This window comes from Ursus maritimus, unplaced genomic scaffold, assembly GCF_017311325.1.
Source record: "Ursus maritimus isolate PB19 unplaced genomic scaffold, ASM1731132v1 scaffold_17, whole genome shotgun sequence".
In the NCBI taxonomy this organism is placed as follows: domain Eukaryota; kingdom Metazoa; phylum Chordata; class Mammalia; order Carnivora; family Ursidae; genus Ursus; species Ursus maritimus.
In genome coordinates, this window is record NW_024424119.1 from 28,666,282 (window position 1) to 28,686,187 (window position 19,906).

Sequence of the window (19,906 nt, forward strand, 5' to 3'; positions counted from 1 at the left end):
ATTTTTCTCTTAGTTCTTTTTATTTATTTTTTTTGTGTTTTGAATTGAGATATAACTTTCATAAGTCAAGTGCATAATTTGAAAAGAAGAACTTGATGATTTTGTACTTATATGTCCATGTAATCCCCACTGAAATCAAGACATGGAATCAGGGCTGGGATTAGGGTGAATGAGGCCAGTGAGGTGAGCTGTGCAAGCACAGGTCAGATTCTGCCTTTATTTAAAATTTTGGTGGTTTGTTCAGGGATTTTTTTGCTTTCATTTTGATTTTTAAAAGTATTGTTTATTTTTGAATACTGATTTTGTTTTGTTTTGCCCATCCTATACCTTCTGCCTTGGAGACAGCCTCATGCCTTGCTCTAGTCTTGACTCTGCTAAATTATTTCCAGCACCCTCATGGCTCCTTCATTTGTTCAGTCCCCTCAAAGGAAACCTCTGGCTAAGGTCAGGTGAATGGATGGCCTGGGACGTGTGCGATCATTATTACCGGTGCCTGTGCATGTGTTTCTCTGAGGGGGTTCATTTCTTTGATCCGTTTCTTGGAGGCCTTTGTAAAGTGAGGAAGAAGAAACAGAGAGATTGACTGACAGGGAGCCAGGGGAAGGTATGTTATTCCAGGGATTTAAAACAGGATTACATCTTCCCTCGGCCTGCAGGCCTCAGTGACACAGCCCGGTGTGTATTAGCCTCACTGTGCCTCAGTCCCCTCATCTGTAAAATGGGGCTGATAATCCTACTACTCCTTTTACTGGACTGCTTAAGGGTCAGATGAGATAAGGAAGTAGAATTCACAGCAGCCCGCAGGGCGCACTTAGCCGGTATTTGCTGAGCGCTTACTATGTGTCAGGCGCTGAGCTGAGGGTTGTCACCCTGTTCCTAATGCACACAGCCCAACGAGGGAGGTGTGAGTACCAGCCAGCCCGCCGGGCGACCCAGTGAAGACCGGCCACCGTCCGCGGCGTGGGGGCCGCGCTCCTGCGGGCGGGGTGGGCGGGAAGGGGGCGGTGCGCAGGTGGGGCGGGCCGGGGGCGGGGCGGCGCGGCGCTGCGGTTCCGGGATCCGGGTCCGGGTCTGCGCCGCCGCCTCCGGGCAGCCGAGCGCTGGCCCAGCTGGCGGGCGCATGTGGGGGCGCGCGGCCTGGAGGCGCTGCCCTCGGGGGCTGCGGCGCGGCCGGGAGGCGCTGCTGACGCTGCTGGCGCTGCTGGTGCTGGCCGGGCTGAGCTCCGTGCTGCGGGAGCGGCGCGGGGCCAGGGCCAGGGCGGCCGAGCCGGGACCCCTGAGCGCCCCGCGCCAGGGACGGCGAGACCCGGTCCTGCCGCGGCCGCCGGTATCCGACGACGCTCTGGGCGCCCAGGGCGAGGCGGTGCGGCTGCAGCTGCAGGGCGAGGAGCTGCGGCTGCAGGAGGAGAGCGTGCGGCTGCACCAGATCAACATCTACCTTAGCGACCGCATCTCGCTGCACCGTCGCCTGCCCGAGCGCTGGAACCCGCTGTGAGTCCGCAGGTGGCGTGGGCAGCACTGCCCGCGGGGTCCCCGGGCCTCAGTTTCTGCATCTGTCAAGTGGCGGGGTGGAACCGGGGTCTCGAAATACCTGGGGATCGCGCGTCTTACTGAGTCTTTCTCAGAAGTGGGTAATGGAAGGAGTCATATGGGATGGGGGGACGCAAGAAAGTTTTAAAAAATGAAAATAGAAAAAAATCTCAGAAATTGACGACTCTTTTACTGGGTGGTCTCTTGCCTCCTTCCCCCATTAGGTCTGTCATTTGGCTCTGAAAAAGTGACGGGAGGGTCCGGGCTAAGCAGACAAGTGTAAGATGAGACCTCCTTTGGGTGCTCTTCCTGGTTTCACAGCACCCCCAGTCCAGCTCTGCCACTGTGGCCCTACCTTGGTGAAACTAAGGGCTCTTAGGTTCGAGATAGGCTCCACTTTCACTTATCTGTGCGTGCCAGGCCCTTGAATGAACCAGGATGGGAGGGCGCTCCAGCAGGAGAGGTAAAAGGTCGCTGGGAGGCCAAGTACGAGGCTTCCCCCTGGATTCCTGAGCATTAGGCAGAAGAAGGCAGGAAGGAGGTGGTGGGAAAGGCTCATTCTGGCCGAGGTCCAGCTCAGCTCACTGCTGTGGGTGGTGCAGGCTCCGAGCCGGTGTGGTCAGAGGCCTAATTCCTGTGGGAGCTGCTGGCTGGGTGGGTTGTGCTCACTGCCTAAGTAAGAAGGGAGCAAGCTGGTAAAAGGACAGACCTCCTGGCCTTCTCTCTCCGTCCCTCCGTTGGTGGGGATCTTCCAGATCCCCACTTGAGCCCGGTTCTTAAAGACTTTGAGGAAAAGAGGATTCTGACAGGGAGTAGCCAGTGCAGCGGCCTCCTGTGTGCACTGGGCACCTGTCGCTCCTCCCTGTTCCCTGGCATGCCTGCTTTAGAGGTGTGGCAAAGATCTCGGGGAGGACAAGTGACTCACCTAAGGCCCCACAGCTGGAAAGTGGTGGAACTGGCTGTGGGGGATGGGACCCTCCTGGCCCCCTTGGCATTGTGCTGATTTCGGGATTTGGGCATCCGTGAATCCTTGGCTAGAGAAAGCATGACTACCTGCTCAAGGAGTTGTTCCCCAGCCCCCTTTGACAAAGCTGGGAAGAACTTGGGCTTCACAGGCCTCCCTATTTTCCTCTGTCTGTTCATGTCTAGCCTCATGCTTTTGCCTGAGGCATTTTCACTGTTAATCTTTTTGAGTAGAGCTGTGTTAGTGTTGGTAGCATTCCCCCCACTTTCCCCATCTGCAAAATAAGGAATGAGTAGAAATAACACAGCCTAGGAATTAATAAAACATTGAACACACCATGCACTCAATTCTTACTAGTTTCATCCCCTTCCCTGTTGCCAACGAGATACTCAGGAGGTCGCTTTTAAGAGTCATCCAGGGATTGGTTGTAAAGTTTTTCTTTTCCGGGTTCCAGCTTTCCTTCATTATCCCAGGTTGAGAAATCTCTTTCAAACACTGTGGATAACCTGTGGGGCTTATGGTATCCCGTCTCCATGGTGACACAGCTGCCCTGTGTCCTATCAGGATCTGCTTATAGATCCTGCTGTTGCGTTGACTCTGGGAAGTTAATCCAAACCCAGCGTGGTAAGAAGTATGAATGCCTCCTGCCTTTAACTCCTGCAGCAAGGCCTGCTGGATCCGTGAAGGAAGGAAAGGTGAGCTTATCTGTGTTGCTCTCAGCCAGGCCAGGCGGTGAGGCCTAACTTCAGTTTGGCCAGTAAGGTCAGGGCCTTTAATGAAGACTCAGCTTTTACTGTAGTTCATAGAAAGGTGAGTGCCTGATCGAGGTCTGTGGTTTTAGCCTGAGAAACCAGAATGGCAGAATATAAATGTATAATTGGAGTGGCGGTGCATGTGGGGGAGTCCCTTGGGACTTTAACTGACAAGCAGAGATCCTTGAATGTCACAAAGAGAAAGGCCCTGAGGGAGATCCAGTCTAACCAGAGAGGAGGAGCCATGCCCCCAAAGTAACATGCAGATCTGGGGCAGAGCTGATCTAAAAGCCAGATCTTTTATTCTCTCCTCCCTTTTGGGATACAGGCAATTATTTATCTGTTTATTTTAATTATAAAAGCAATACATGTTCACTCTAGAAATTTTAGCATATACAGAGAAGCAAAATTAAATAAATAAATAAATAATCATCTATAAATCTACTGCCCCAGGAGAACCACTGTTAATATTTTGCTGTGTATCCTTCTAGACTTTTCCAGGTATAGAAATAGATTTTGAAAAATATACCTATTGGGTATGTGAACGAGAACATATTCAAACATGATTATGTACATAGGTTCACACACATTTTTAACTGGTCTTTATTTATTTATTTTTTAAAAAGATTTTATTTATTTATTTGACAGAGAGAGACACAGCCAGCGAGAGAGGGAACACAAGCGGGGGGAGTGGGAGAGGAAGACACAGGCTCCCAGCAGAGGAGCCTGATGTGGGGTTCGATCCCAGACTGTTGGGATCAGGTCCTGAGCCGAAGGCAGACACTTAATGACTGAGCCACCCAGGCGCCCCTTAACTGGTCTTTAAACTACAGCCTGTTACCATAGGCAAGGAGATGGGAACTACCAAGGGACTCTGGCTTGGTTCTTCTTGGCGTCGGCAAACCTTGAGACTGTGTCCGCTCTCTTGGACAGGCCAGACCCGTAGAGATGCTTCAGCGTTGGCTTTAATTCCTTGAAACTTGGTGTAGTCTGATAATTCACATGCCAGTGGATTAGAGCACGGCTTTATTTCTGTTTCTGCTATTTCTGTTTATTTCTGTTGCAAAACTCACAAACACTGTCTCCTTTGAACCAGGCAAGGAGATGGAACTTTCACTTTGAGAGGGCAGCAGGCCAAAGTGGGGAGCCAGAAAGCTGGATTTCTGGCCTTGGGGAACTTTGAGAAATACTGATGCCAAGGACCTTCCCCAGAATAATTAAATAGAATTTCTGTAGGTAGGACCTAGGCTGAGGCTGATGTGCAACGAGGGTTGAAAGCTACTGTCTTAGGGTCTGTGGGGTTTAAATTACTCAGAAGATTAAGGTGGGTGCTTTTGAGCAAGTGGGAGAATACCAGAATTAGACAAAGTAGGGATTCAAAACAGATCGCCTTCTGTTGAAATTAGCAATGACATCACAGCCAATTGTAAGGTGTGTCACGAGTAAATGATTGCTAATGTTGTACCAATATTTGCAAAGAGTTTCAGTTTTTATAGATCAGAGAAGCCTTGGGATAATCACTATAATGTCATTCTTGTTTGCATTCTGACCTGTTTAGCAGGTGAGAAAGACACTGTAGAGGGACAGTGCCCTTGGGGCTGTACATTTCCACAGGTACGTGGATGAGGGTGCCGTACGTAAACATCAGATGTTCTCTGCCGTAGCAGAGGAAGTTTGAACAGTGGTTTAGGGAAGCGTGCCAGCAATACATAGGTGTTCTTTGAATGCTTTCTCTGGTGTCAGCCTCATTAGCAGATGTGTATCTGAGTTGGGTGCTGGGATGGTGAAGAGTTTCAAAATAGCTCTAAATAGGTAATCCCGCAAAAGAAAGTGTGTTTTGCTGGGGTTGGCAGGAGGGAGGGAATCGGTTAGGATTCCTCTTCTTGCAGACAGGTAGCCTGCTTGATCGTTCTCATAACAACAGTGTCCTTGGACCAACATCACACGTGGTGCGGAGATTAGACTGATGTTTCTTTGCTTCCGCAACAAGATTGTAAACCGCAGGTTATTTTATTAATTTTTACCAGACCCATCTGTGGTTGTCAGAGTGGCATCCTCTCTTTGAATCAGTGTTTTCAGTCTGCAGAACATGATTTAGTTAGTATTTTCATGATACCTTTTTCCATCCTTTTACTCTCATTCATTCTGTGTCCTTATGTTGTCGGCGTGTCTCTAAATAGCATGTTGCTAGATTTTCTGTGGTCATTAAAGAAAACATCCAGACTGACAATCTTTGACTTTTAACTAGTATGTCCATATACATATATATATTTCTCGTGCTTACAAGACACTTTGGGTTTGATTACTTTGGCCATCTTATTCTATACTTTCTAATTGTTTTGCTTTTTCTATGCTTTTTTCCCTTTTTTTTTTAAATGCTGCTTTTTGAGTCGATAGAAGTTTTTCTCTCCCCTTCTTATTCCACTTTTTCTTCTCTATTAATTTGGTAGTTCCATGGTTTATTCTTATCTTTAGTGGTCAGTTTGAAAGTACTAAAGTTACTTTAGTAGGATCTAAAGTTAATCGCTGGCTATAGGCCTTCAGGTGTTTTAACATTGGTCACCTTCCTTCCTGGTTTACATCCTTTTTTACTCCAGGATTTTAATTCTGCCTTGCCTTTTAAACCAACACATTAAAACATTTAAAAAATGCAGTATTTTTTTTGTTTATGTTTACCCACAAGGTTATCATTTTTCTCTGCCCTTCATTCATTCCTGAATGCTAGGTGGTCTTTGGATCTCAGAGAACTTTCTGGGGTTCTTTTCCTTCTTGAAGCATGTCATGTATTCATTACTGTAGAGAAAGCCATGTTGTAAATTCAGTTTTACTTATCTGAAAATGTTCTTATTTTGCTCTTGTTCTTGAAAGATAATTTTATTTGGGTATGTAATTCTGGATTGGTAGTTTGGCATTTGAAGAGAATATTCCATTGTCCCCTGACTTGCACCATGACCTTGAGATGTCAATCCTTAGTGAGATTTGCCTGTCATTCTTGTTTCTTTGTCATTCGTTTGAGGGCATCTTTTATTTATTTAAGCATCTTTTTTTTTTTAAGATTTTATTTATTTATTTGACAGAGATAGAGACAGCCAGCGAGAGAGGGAACACAAGCAGGGGGAGTGGGAGAGGAAGAAGCAGGCTCATAGCGGAGGAGCCTGATGTGGGGCTCGATCCCATAACGCCGGGATCACGCCCTGAGCCGAAGGCAGACGCTTAACCGCTGTGCCACCCAGGCGTCCCTATTTAAGCATCTTAAGCATACTTATCTGGTGCTTTGTGTCTCATAACTCTAATATCTAGATTTGTATTTTCTTGTTGTCCCTGGACTCTGAGGACTTTTTTTTTTTCCTTTTCCTGTAAGCTGAGCCACGCATTTAAAAGATTTTTTAAAAAGTATTTTATCAAGAATTTTTTCCAACAGGGTTTCACCAGGCATTGTAGTCTTCCATATTGCCAGTAGTGGAAATCCTACATTCACTTAAAAAAAAAGAGACCTATTTCTCTATTAGTCATAGTGCTTTTGGTTGAAAGTGACTGAAAATCCAATGCAAACTGGCTTGAATATAAAAGAAAATATACCGACTTCTATCACAGAAAAGTCTGGGATGAGAACTGGGTTCAGATTATTCTGGGCCCTGGATTCTGGGACTCACCTGATGTCATCAGGAAAATGTGCATTGATTGGTCAGACCTGGGGAGCATGTGACCTTCCCAGAGGGGTGTGTGTATGTGTGTGTGTGTGTGTGTGTGTGTGTGTTTATAGCCTTGCACAGACCATGCACACCGAGAGTCCGGGAGACATGGTTCCTGAAAGAGAAATGAAAATGCAGTAATGTGAAGAAAAAGGATTTTGGGTGGGCAAAACACACCAAGGTACACTATGACCTCTTGGTCTGTTCAGCAAAGGGTATGGGTTTTCCTTTTTTAAAAGGACATTTATGTGATAATATGAATATTAACATAAAAGAAGATGAGGAGGCATTTGCTGCACCCATTCATTCACAACTTTATAATACATAGACCTGTATTGTGCTAGTGGAGATCATGGTCCCTACCCAATAGGGTTGTTATGGAGGGAAGGTGGAGTAATGCATGTGAAATGCTTAGCACACTGCCCACGATGTGGTCAGCACTCAATACATGTTATTATTACCAGGTGCAGTACAAAGCACACTGAAAGTACCGCAAAAACCAGAATTCAGCCACTGCCCTTACAAAGCACATGGATTATACCAGAAAGTTAAGGAGAGGACGGCTCACTCTGATTTAGCAGTGAATTTGGCTCTGAGCTTCCTTTTGTCGCCCAGGCAAAAGTGGAACCCTGACTGACGTGTGCATAGCTGTTCTTGTCTAATTAGAGGATGTACCACTTTTTATCAGTCAGGAGAGGGAGAATGAGCAGTACCATATAATTCTTTTATATTCCATCATAGTGCTTAGGATAGGATTGGCACATAGGAGTTGTTAATAATTTTTTCTGGTTAATTGATTTAAACTGAAAAGTTGGGTAATTGAACCAAAGACAGTTAATTCACAATTCTAGGTTAGACTTCTACATTTGTAAAAGTCTTTCAACTTGTTTGGATCATGCAATGAGAGTGAATTGCATATTTTTTTTCCAGCAGCGTTTGTGTTGCAATCTAAACTCTTGGGAACTTGCTTTTAAAAAAAAAAAAAGGAAAAGGGGAAAGTATTTTTCTTGGAAACAAACTTAGACATTCAGAAGGATATATTGAACTTCATGAGGGAGAATGCCTTTAAGGTATGTTTAAAGAAAGAAGGAGAAACTCTCTCAGGCCAAGAGAGAAGGAGCGGTCGGAGTGTGATATTATTGCCCAATGAGGAGGACATTTGCTATGGGAAGCTAAAGAAATAGGATCCAGCCTTTTAAAACTAATCTTTCTTTGTGATTATAAAAATGACGCGTGTTCAGTGGAGAACAGTATTAGAATGCAGAAAACTGCAAAGAAGTAAGAGTCCGCGATAATCCCGCTGCTCAGAGATCTCCATTGTTAACATTTTTGGCATATTTCTTTCTACTGTGTATTGTTTGTGTGGGAGCGTGTGCGGGCCCGCATGCTGCCCTTTATAGATTTGTACCCTGCTTTTTGATTTACCGTTGCAGTGAGGTTATTCTCCTTTACTGTTAAAGAGTCTCTGAAAACGTGGTTTGGGACGGTCGCGTAGCCTTTCTTCACCCAGCGGCCCCGTGTTCCACATTTTCTTGTTGGACCCTTGGAATTGTTTATAGCTTTTTGCTGTTATAAATAGCATTACAAAGAAAAATTGTTACCGCAGGCTTCCGTCAGGGTATCTGATGATTCCCTGAGCTGAGAAGTTCTTCCATATATTGATATGAGATAAAAGAGAAGAGGCGCATTTTGAAGCTCTGTGTATGTTTTGCCGACTGGTACCCAGCACTCTTGTGATTTAAAGGGACACAAAGAGAGAGTGTACCTAGACATTCTAGAACAGTGGCCTTGGGCTTTGGGGTTTTGCAGAGCAGCAAAAACACATAAACAAAAACACCGAGGAAGGACAGCCATCTGGTCCTGGCGTTACTTGGTCAAGCAGAGCTTTTTCTACCCTCCTACCTACCCTCATTCTAGAAGAAATACATTTTAATACTGAACAGTAAGGATGTGATTTCACACAAAAGGACAGTTGTTTAAATTGAATAAACTTCATTTTGAAAACCTCAGTTTACTGTCCGTATTTCTTTTTTTTTTTTTTAAAGATTTTATTTATTTATTCGACAGAGATAGAGACAGCCAGCGAGAGAGGGAACACAAGCAGGGGGAGTGGGAGAGGAAGAAGCAGGCTCATAGCGGAGGAGCCTGATGTGGGGCTCGATCCCAGAACACCGGGATCACGCCCTGAGCCGAAGGCAGACGCTTAACCGCTGTGCCACCCAGGCGCCCCTACTGTCCGTATTTCTGTTCATTTCTCCTTGGATCTGTGTACATTTGAAACTAAATTTTAGCTTTTTTTTTTAATGAAAAAAATCTTTATTTTTAGGTTGCACAGAAACACATTTTTTTCATGGAATATAAGTAATTAATTCTTTCCAAAGCTTCTACTGGGCTCTGGCTCAGCTTTTCCATGCACCCTGGCTATTAGTCAGGGACTTTTAAAATGCAGATACACTTATTAATATGTTTATACATGTATATGTTTTCCATTTGTTGTAACATCTATTTGGAGGAGGGCAGCGATTTTGGTGGAAGTGGGAAAGAGTGAACTAGGAGAGGGCCTTCGTCAGGGCCACTAAGGCTGAGATACATATTTTTAGAACCAGAATTGGCTTGGTATTTGGATAGACCCTTGGCAACATTAACATTTTTTTCCTTCTTATTGTATTACATTTTTGACTTTGAAAAAATTCAAAATCAGAGAAAATTTAAGAATAGCGTAAGAAACTCCTGTTGGTCCTTTACCCAGATCCCTTCATTCTTTTGCCCCATTTACGTCATTTTTCCCTCTCTCTCCTTCTGTGCTATAATATTATACACATCTGAGAGTAAATTTCAGTGATAAACACCCTTTATCCTTTGTTACTTCTACATGCATTTTCTGGGAACGGGGACATTCTCTCGTCACATCATGACGTAGTTACCGAATTGAGGAAATTTATACAATACTGGATTTTTTCAACTGTGCCAATTTTGGGAGGAGCTCTTTCTTCCTGACCCGGTATCTAATCAGGAATCAAGGCTGACATTCAGTTGTTGTGTCTCTTTAGGCCTGTCTGTGTCTCTTAGGACACTGGCATTTTTTAGAGTACAGGCCTATTGGTTTATAAAACGTCTCTGTTTGGGCTTAGCTGAAGATTCCTTGTGATTTATTTCGGTGTATGCAGTGCCATAAACTTAGTGACTTAAAGCATCAATAAACATTTGTGATTTCACATCATGTCTGTGGGTCAAGAATTTGGGAGTGGCTTAGCTGGGTGGTTCTGGCTCTGGATCTCTCATGAGATCACAGTCAAAAAAATGCTGCCTGGGGCTTTCATCATCTCAAGGCTTCATCAAGAGGGCTCATTCCATGCTGGACAGTTGGGGCTGGCTGTTGGCCGGAGGCCCTTGCCACAGACACCTCCCCATGGGATGCTTGAGTCTCCTTGCTTCACTGCATGGAGCTGGCTTCCCCCAGAATGGGTGGTCTGTGGGCGGGAACAAAGAGGAAAGCTCCATGTCTTTAGGACCTGATCTTGGAAGACTCATGCTTTCACTTCTGCAGCATTCTGACCCTGCACGGTGGTTTTAAAACATATCCACAAAGGATGGAGCCTCCTTCTCCCCTGGAGTGTGGGCTGGGACTCCCCTCTGTGGGGCGCAGCGCTAAGTGACAGCATCTGTGCGTTGGGCTGGAAGCCCGTGGTGTCCAAGGACTCAGGCTGCTGGGGGTGCCCTGTCGCTTCAGGACACCAGAGCTGTCGTGCTTAACCAGCCTCAGCTGACTTTCCTCAAGTGTCCAGAACAGGGCCTGCAAACGCAGCAGGAACAAGAATGTAAAGGTGGGTGAGAAGAGCCGGCCTCTCACAGAGTCTTCGGGAAAAGCCTGTTTGTGTGTGAGAGCCATCCCAGTGACCGCAGAGCTCTCGGCAGAAGCTGTCCTGGTGTTTAGGAAGAGAGCCTGGAGCTGGACCCTAAGAGGAAGGACAGAAGAAATCGCCCATGACTTGTAGGAAGGAGGGCTGGGCGGGGAGAGATGGTTGGGATCCTTACCTGAATGTCCCGGGAGGTGGGGGGCGGGGGCGGGAGCAAGCCAGAATCCTAAGACAAGGGCTCTGGGCCCAAAGGACCTCGGCCAGGCACACACTCGTGGGCATTCTGTGAACTGCCCAAGTTATCCACCTCCCTGAGCCTAGTCTCAATAAATGCCAACATAGCAAGTATTTTTTGAGAGTATTACATGTCATTAATTTTCAGTCATTTTTTTTCATGTTTAAACATTTCTGAGATTTGGAGACATTATAAAATCAACACATCCTACAGTTAGGCGACACGTGTCCTTCATAGAGACTCTTAAAAGAATGGTATGTCTTCCAACTGTTGGCTTCTTAATTTTTATGAAATATTGTAGACTGGAGATATGGTAGCACTAAGGAATCACTAGTTTTTTAAGGTGTTTCAGTTTTATTGTGTTTTATTATAAAAAATTGTCCTTATCTCTTAGGTCTATTGAAATATTTATAGATGCTGTGGTATGCTGGGTTTTGCTTAACACTAGTCTGGGATGGAGGCAGTGGGTGAGGGCTTAGATGAAGCAAGGCTGACCATGCATTGAGGACTGTTGATGTCAGGCAAATGGTCCCAGGAGTTTCTTATATATTATATATATATATATATATGATATATATATATTCTTATATATATATCATATATATATTCTTATATATATCATATATATATTCTTATATATATTATATATGTTCTTATATATATATTATATATACTTATAATATTTTCTCTATTGTTTCTGTGTTTGAAAATTTTTATAATGAAATAAAAGGAGAAAAACCACAAAGAAATAAAGTGCATACCTAAAGGGCTTTTTCTGTGCTTTTTGCAGGACCAGGTCCATCATTATTCAGGTCTCATCCTGGATGTCACCCCCTCTAAGAGGCCCTCCCTGATTACCTATTATGTGGTTACTCCCCTTCCCACTCCCCTCACCAGTTGCTCCTGCTTTTTTTGCATCCTGCTTTTCTTCTAGCACCATCGCCTACTGAACTTACTGATAATGTTTGCTTATTTGATCATTGTCCCCTTGCATGTAAGCTCTGTGGGAGCAGGGAGGGGTTTTTTGTTTTTTTTTAATCCAGCACACAGTAGGCGATCAGGAACTATTTGGTGACTGACTGGTAAGGGCCCACCGGTACATCGCCTGGCCCATGGCAGTCAGTCCGCAGAACTGGCCTCACTCCTAATTCTGCTAGGTTCTGCGTCTCTTTGATATGCCCCCCAGCCTGTCTGTAAGGCCTTCCCTTTCTGCACCCCCCCTCCCCCGCAGCCTGGCCGGTCTTCAGCCCGCAGGCCCCTCTTGCATTGCCAGCCCACCCTTCCAGCCCTGGAGTCCTGTGGGTGCCCCTCTTGGACTTCTGTTCCTGCCCCTCTCTGGGCATTTCTTGCTGATGGTTTCCAGGCCCGGCCCAGTCCCTGGGATGACCCTGGGAGTTTGTCATCAGCTACTCTGAGGAAAGAATTCTCTGTCAAGTAGGGAAACTTCCCTGTAAAGTAACAGGAAACCCTGTTAAAGAAAGAGGAAGCTTATTGGTTCCTACCACTGCCAGTCAAGGCACATCCCCTCACCCCGACCCCAAGGTGGCCACAGAGTGGAGTGAGGGGTGGGTGTGGGTACTGGAAGGGGGTAGTCAGGGTCCTCTCTGGAGCCCTTCCAGACTGTTCTAGCGTTCTCTGGTTTCTGCGTTCGGCACACCACCTTTGTAAGCAGAGAGCGCCGCTGGGGTGGTGCTAGGGAGGGCCGTGAGACTCCAGCCAGCGGCCAGAGCATGGTGAGTGACACCTGCTGAGACGGCCGCGTGGCTGGGGGCCCCTCCTGCAGCCAGCAGCTGCCTGCACCTGTGGGCCCAGGGGACAGAGGACAGAGACTTTGCTGGGTAGAGAAATGGGGAAGGGCTGCTCCAGGCAGAGGGCAGTGTCTGAGCACAGGCCTGGCAGTTAGCAGCGGGGTCGGAAGGGAGCGGGTGGGTGAGAGAGCTGTTGATGAGGGAGAAGTAGCAGTCTCCCTCCCTTCTGAGTCGGCTTAGCTTGTCTGTCACGCAAATCTGAAAATTGCTCTAAAGCTTAAAAACAGTGTCCCACAGTTCAAGCTTAGTGGGTGTCATTTTAGAGTCTTTCTTGGAATCCGCTAGGACTTCTAGTGGAGCACAGGGGTCTCTGGATGATGCCAGCAGATGATTTTCCATTCCCCAGGAGGAGGTTCAAGACCGTGACCTGTGTCCCCTTCTCGCCTCCCTCCCCAGCACCAGCCTGGGCCCGGTACACAGAGTCAGCAGCGGGTTCTCGATTCCTAAAGCTGTCTTGTATTTGCAGGTGCAAAGAGAAGAAATATGATTACAATAATCTGCCCACGACATCTGTCATCATAGCATTTTATAATGAAGCCTGGTCAACCCTCCTCAGGACAGTTTACAGTGTCCTCGAGACGTCCCCGGACATCCTGCTGGAAGAAGTCATCCTTGTAGATGACTACAGCGATAGAGGTGAGACCCCGCACAGGCTCTTGGAGGGGCCTGGCTTTCCAGGGCAGGGCCTGGGAGGCAAAAGCGTGACTTCAGAGCGGTAGGACGGGCTTCCTGTGTCCCCCGGGGCCCGGCCCCTGCCCTCAGGGGGCTCAGAGTCTGCTGGAGATGCTGGGGTGCTGACAGCTTTGGCACATGGTGCTACAGGAGACAGGGCACTCGGGGATAGGGGCTGACCTTACGTCTTGAAGGGTGAGTGGTTTGTGGGCAGCGAAAGTGGAGGGAGGGTGTTGTAAGTGGAGGCACAAAGGGGGGAGGCTCGGAGGCACAGTGTCGCATGGACTGGGTATCATCTGCAAGTGGTTTGGGAAGGCCCGAGGAGCGGCTGCTTCAGGGTGGGCAGGCAGAGGAAGGACATGAGACGTGGGGAAGGGTGCAGGCATTAGACGGGAGGTCAGACTGGGACTTTGTCCTGAGGGTTCTCCTGCCCTCAGGGAGATTTTAAACAGGAGGGATTTTGAACGGAAGAGCAGTTTTGCCCTTTGAGGGATCCCTCTAGGCCCAAGATACCTGTGGGTGGAGAATGGTGTGCGGGGGAGCTCTGCGGGGAGGCCAGGGGCCGTAGAGGTGGCCCGGGTGAGAGACGGAGGCTTGGAGCCAGGTGGGAGTAGAAGGGAGGGGTGGGGAGAGGGAGGAGGGACATTTGAGACATGACATCTGCAGGACCTGTAGGCTTCCGGCTTGGGTCTCTGGGTGAGTGGTGGTGCTGTCCCAGAGCTGGAAAAGCCACCCAGGGCAGGAGTGATAGGTCTGGGAGAGGAAGGGGGGCGTTCAGCTTTGGATGTGTTGAGTTTGGGATGAGATTAAAAAGGGGCAGCACAGGGGTGCTTGGGTGGCTCAGGCTGTTGGGCGTCTGACTCTTGATTTCGGCTCAGGTCATGATCTCAGGGTCCTGGGATCAAGCCCGGTGTCAGGCTCTGTGCTCAGCAGGGTGTCTCCTTGAGATTTTCTCTCTCCCTCTCCCCCTTGTCCCACTCTCTCTCTCTCAAATAAATAAATCTTTAAAAAGGCGGGGGGCATCCCAGACAGGAGAACTGAAGCCAGGGAGAGACAGTCCATTGAGAGGGTGGCTGGCATCCCTCTAGGCCTGACCAGTAACCTGGGGTCCAGCAATTCACATGCAGTCCAGGGATGGCCCTTATTTATTCAGTAAACACTTTTTGAGTTTCTGCTGTGTGCCAGGCACTGTTCTAGGCACCACGGATTCTGTGGGAAACACAAGTCCCTACTCTCATAAAACTCACATTCTGGTGTGTGGAGTTGTGGGTGGACGTGGTCAATGAACGTGTACAGAACAATATAATACAACACAATGTAAAATAGCCTAGCATAACATAATAATATAGCAAATGTAATACAGCAAGGTAGAAAGTGCTGTGAAACAGACATGGGAGCAGGCGAGTAAGTGGAGTTTGGGCACAGGCCCTCCTCTAGCAGGTGGAGGGCAGGAAGCCTCCCTTGAGGAGCTGCTTTTAAGCCAAAAACTCGGATGTAGTGAAAGAGGCAGCGCAGCAGCTGCAGGTGCAGGAAGGAGCTGGGGGAGCAGGCGTTCTTCGGAGCCGACCATCGGCCAGTGAGGAGGCGACATGGGAGACACAGGTGCGAGGGTGGGCAGGGTCAGGCCAGTAGGGCCCTGGAGGCCACTATAAGGGGTTTAGGCTTAAACAGAAGCCTGATGGGCGCTGTCTGAGGGCTGCTGGGGGAACAGAAAGGTCACTCGGTCTCGGGCTCACTGTGCTGCCCTGTGGGGCATCGTGGATGGAGGGGTGGGGTGTAGGGGCTGCTTCGGTCATGCCACATGCCATGTGCTGAAGTGAGGGCAGCTAAGCTCAACTGGGGGGAAATGTCAAGGCCATAGCAATAGGGAGAGCCGTGCGCTTAGATGTGAGAGCCCGTTTCAAGCCAGATGACCACCCCTGGGCCACGTCTAAGGGTAGCAGCTATGGCTTCCTGGGCATCTGCTGCTTCAGGCTCCGGACCTGGGCTGTGCGACTTCAAAGCCTGGAGTATGTGTCCTAATTGGTGGGTGTGTTTGGCTGTTCTCACAGAGACTCAAAATAACAGTGATTTACACGGGATAAAAATTGATGTCTCTCACATCACACATCTTACGTAACAGTCTAGGGCTGGTGTGGCGGCCTCACCGTGTCAGGGCCCCAGCTCCTGCTGCCCTATAGCTCCACATTCTCCAGGATAGCGTGCTGCCTTGTCTGCATGGCCCAGGCTGGTTCTTCACCTTCCGCTCGCTCCTGTTGGCAGAAGCGTTTCAGGGGGCTGGGGAGCCAGACCTGGAAGTTGCCCTCATATCCCACCGAGCAGAACGGAGTCACTTGGCTGCACCTAGCTGCAAGGGAGGCTGGGAACGGTAGCCTATATGACGGGTGGCTGTGTGCACCCACAGGGAGAGTGAGTGTTTGGTGACAGCTGGCCTTCTCCATGACATCACGCAAGCCAGGCTGGGGCTTGATGCTGAGTGATGCCCACTGAGCACTGAGTTCTGGGGTCAGGGCAGCTGGGTCTGAGGTGAGCTTTACCGTGAACCTGTCATGGCACCTGGGACAAGTCACTTGTCTCTTCTGAGCCTTAGTTTCCCATTTGTGAATGGGTTTATCCACACTTATATCACAGAGAGGCAAGGAATAAATGAGATTGTGCACAGGACAGAGCTCCATGTCGGCCGGCACGTAGTAGGCACGCATCTCCGTTTCATCTGGTCCTTTCCTCCCAGGGCTGTTTTAAATCCGCGTTGGCACGCACGGGCATCCCAGCTCCACCACTTTGCAGCTATGCCATGTTGAGCAAGTCCAGTGTCAGCTTTGGCCTTAGCCCCCGGAAACAGTTCCTACCTCGTGGGGTCATTGTGAGGATTGAGATAAGGGCGGGTCACGTGCTAGATCAGTGCCCGGCATATTGTTAGTGTTTATTAAATGATAACTTGTACTTTAATGAAATACTCAAAAATTATAGAGTGCTGAAAACATTTCAGAAATGTATTTGTTCAGGGGCGCCTGGGTGGCACAGCGGTTGGGCGTCTGCCTTTGGCTCAGGGCGTGATCCCGGCGATCTGGGATCGAGCCCCACATCAGGCTCTTCTGCTATGAGCCTGCTTCTTCCTCTCCCACTCCCCCTGCTTGTGTTCCCTCTCTCGCTGGCTGTCTCTCTCTGTCAAATAAATAAATAAAATCTTTAAAAAAAAAAAAAAAGAAATGTATTTGTTCAGAAGCAGAGATCAGATTATTTATTTTATCCTCATGGGATGGAACAGCTCCTCAGTGGGCAGGGCTACGGTATGAAGCCCTCCCCACGCAGCCCCACGCAGCTCTGGTCTCTCGCAGATGGCAGTGTAAGGCGCCGTGGGGCTGAGGCTTCCCTCCCCATCGTGCTAACTTGTCGAGTGGGCGACGTGCCCGCTCAGCCTGTAATGAGATAGGAGCCCTGCCCTGCCCCTCCTCCCCGCCGCCCTCTCTGCATGTCAGTCTGAGCTGGATGAAGGGGTGTCAGCCCCCAGAGCGTGGGAAGACAGTTCAGACAGACATAAAATTGATGCTGACCAAATCCATAAAGAGTACAAGGCTATACATGCCTTTTCTTTCTCTCTCTCTCTTTCTTTCTTTCTTTCTTTCTTTTTTCTTTCTTTCTTTCTTTCTTTCCTTCCTTCCTTCCTTCCTTTTTTTTTCACCTGCACTTTTGTGTATGTTTACTGGCACTGCCACTAATTAGCTTTGCTTGGGAAGTCACCTCCCTTATTCATGCTGTCAGCTTTTGCAGTTATGTTTAGGATTGAAAAAAGAAAATCAACCAATGAATGCTTTTTTTTTTTTTTTAGTGTCAGGAATATTTAGGGAAACATTTTTTTTAAAGATTTTATTTATTTTTTCTACAGAGATAGAGACAGCCAGCGAGAGAGGGAACACAAGTAGGGGGAAGGGGAGAGGAAAAAGCAGGCTTATAGCAGAGGAACCTGATGCGGGGCTCGATCCCATAACGCCGGGATCACGCCCTGAGCCGAAGGCAGACGCTTAACCGCTGTGCCACCCAGGCGCCCCTAGGGAAACATTTTTACAAACTATGAAGCAACCCAGGACAGTTCATGAAATTTTCCTTGCTGATGATTGAAGGCTTTCAGACAAAGCCCACGTTGACTTGGGGAGATTCTCTCACTTTTATTTTGCTTGGTGGGTTCCCACCCACCTCTACGTCCCGGTACTCCCCTGCCCTTCCTGCACTTCCAGCCTTGGTTCTGGGTGAGGCGAGGCCATCCAGGTGCAGAACAAAGGAGGCTTCTATCTATTCAGTTCTCTTTTTGGGGATAGCGAGGCCCCAGAAGGACATGGCTCGGGATGCGTGGCGGTGACCCTGCTTGTCTTGCTTGCCTCCCCAGAACACCTGAAGGAGCGCTTGGCCAGTGAGCTGTCTGGGCTGCCCAAGGTGCGTCTGATCCGTGCCAACAGGAGGGAGGGCCTGGTGCGAGCCCGGCTTCTGGGTGCTTCCGCGGCGAAGGGCGAAGTGTTGACCTTCCTGGACTGCCACTGTGAGTGCCACGAGGGGTGGCTCGAGCCGCTGCTGCAGAGGTGAGTGGGCGTGCGGGCGAGGGCCCCATGTGGTGCAAAAGCAGAGACTTGTTACCTGGGCATCAGAAGCTGCCGGGCGCCTGGGCTCAGGTGCTCCTTGGGCGGTCCTCTGTCACTGGGCGTGATAACAGTCCGTGCCCCACAGGGCTGGGGAGGCCATTCAATGAGTTAATACACATGCAGTCCTTAGAACGTGCTAGCATGTAGGAGGTCCTATTAGTGTTCGCTTTTATTCCTACTTATTTTACGTGTTTACTGTGGAACACTTAGAAAGTACCATCAACCAAGGAAAAAAATCAATCAGATAGAATCACACTGCTAAAGAATATATATTTTGGCATATTTCCTTCAAGTAAGGCTGGCTTATCCATGATACCCAGTGCCTACAGTGCTTAGGACCCATGAACCTTTAACAGACCCATAAAAATGTATTTACATTAATTTTTTTTCAATCAGAAGGAAAAAAATGGGTATCAATAATGACTGTACAATAATGAATTTATCCTGGATGGTGTTTGTCCTTATACCAATATAGTCATAAAATATGATTTTATATATATAATATATAAAATTTATTTTAATATATATTTTATATTTATAATTATATATAAATATATATTTTTATATTTATGATTATATATATAATTTATATATAAATTATATATATATTTTTATATATAAATTATATATATATATATTTTATGGAGCCATGAAAAGTCATAGGGCATGTCTCCTGCTGTCCCACAGCGTCTCACCCTGACCCTCCCAAGCTGCCTGTCCTCCAAAACTACTGTCACCAGGCCCCCACTTTTGTTCTCTTCCCTCTTTTGCTCCCTGTTCTCCCAATGCTGCATCATAGCAGTCAGGAGCTGGGCTGGCCCATTCGGAGCTCCTCCAGGTCGGGGTCAAGGTGGGGGGGTCTGCGTCTGGTCCCTCCGTGTGAAGCAGGTGAAGGGTCGGAGGACCAGGGTCTCTGCAGTTGGCAAACTGCTTTCCCGTGGCCTCTAGCACTTGGGTTGACAGAGTCTATCCGGAAGAACTAGGGACCCACTTGCCTACCTTCCTGTGTGAGACCAGACTGCCCCCTCCTCTGCCACTTCTGCTATCCTCGGTCCTGTCCCCTGGCGGTGCCACAGCTGCCTCTTTCTCCCCTGAGCTCTGCTGAGCTTCACTAGCAACAAGGACCTGGGGTTCCTCAAGCCTGCGGTGGATCTGAGGTTATGTAGAACATGGTGACAGCGAGGAGTTCCCTCTGGAACCTGAAGCGGTGGGTCTGCCCTTCGCCCCCTCCCCACGGTGCACACAGCTGGCTGCCTGTAGGCTGGTCTAAAGGCAGCTGATGTGCTAACACTGCCCAGAATTCCATTCCAGCCCGTCCTCTGGAGGCAGCAAGGCAGTCCTTTCCACAGACAAATCCTTATTCCGTATTTCTAGACAGAAGCACCCCAACTGGGGAACTTGTAAAATATACCAACTCCTGTGCTCATGGCAGACTCTTTGGATCTGAGTCTCTGGGGGTGGGCCTGGGCTTCTGGATGTTTCCAAAGCTCCCCAGGGACCTAGGTGGGCACACACTGGTCCCTTAGACGGTCCAACAGGAACAGTAACCCCGTTCCTCCAGGGGCTTTTGGAAGTAGAAGATGTTCGTTGGTTCCCAAGTCAGGTGAGTCGTTCTCCTGGCGTCTTATGAGCCGTGGACTAGGGATGCTGGACAGCCCACGGTGTGCAGCTCAGCCCTGCACAACAAAGAATGGTTTTGCCCCAGATGCCAGCGGCACCCCTGCCCCGCCCCCCTCTGTGGGGCACGCTGCTACTGGGCCTG

At 48.3% G+C, this 19,906-nt stretch overlaps 1 protein-coding gene across 1 annotated transcript in view; it reads left to right on the top strand.

The window, feature by feature from the left end:
- The first annotated feature begins 1,085 nt into the window (after window positions 1-1,085).
- GALNT12 (polypeptide N-acetylgalactosaminyltransferase 12) overlaps window positions 1,086-19,906 on the top strand; it is a 36,460-nt gene continuing 17,639 nt past the window's right edge. Inside the window, exons 1-3 of the mRNA XM_008708017.2 lie at window positions 1,086-1,491; window positions 13,305-13,474; window positions 17,895-18,084. Of these exons, the coding sequence (XP_008706239.2) occupies window positions 1,121-1,491; window positions 13,305-13,474; window positions 17,895-18,084 (731 nt within the window). The 5' untranslated portion in view covers window positions 1,086-1,120. The remainder of the gene's footprint in view (window positions 1,492-13,304; window positions 13,475-17,894; window positions 18,085-19,906) is intronic.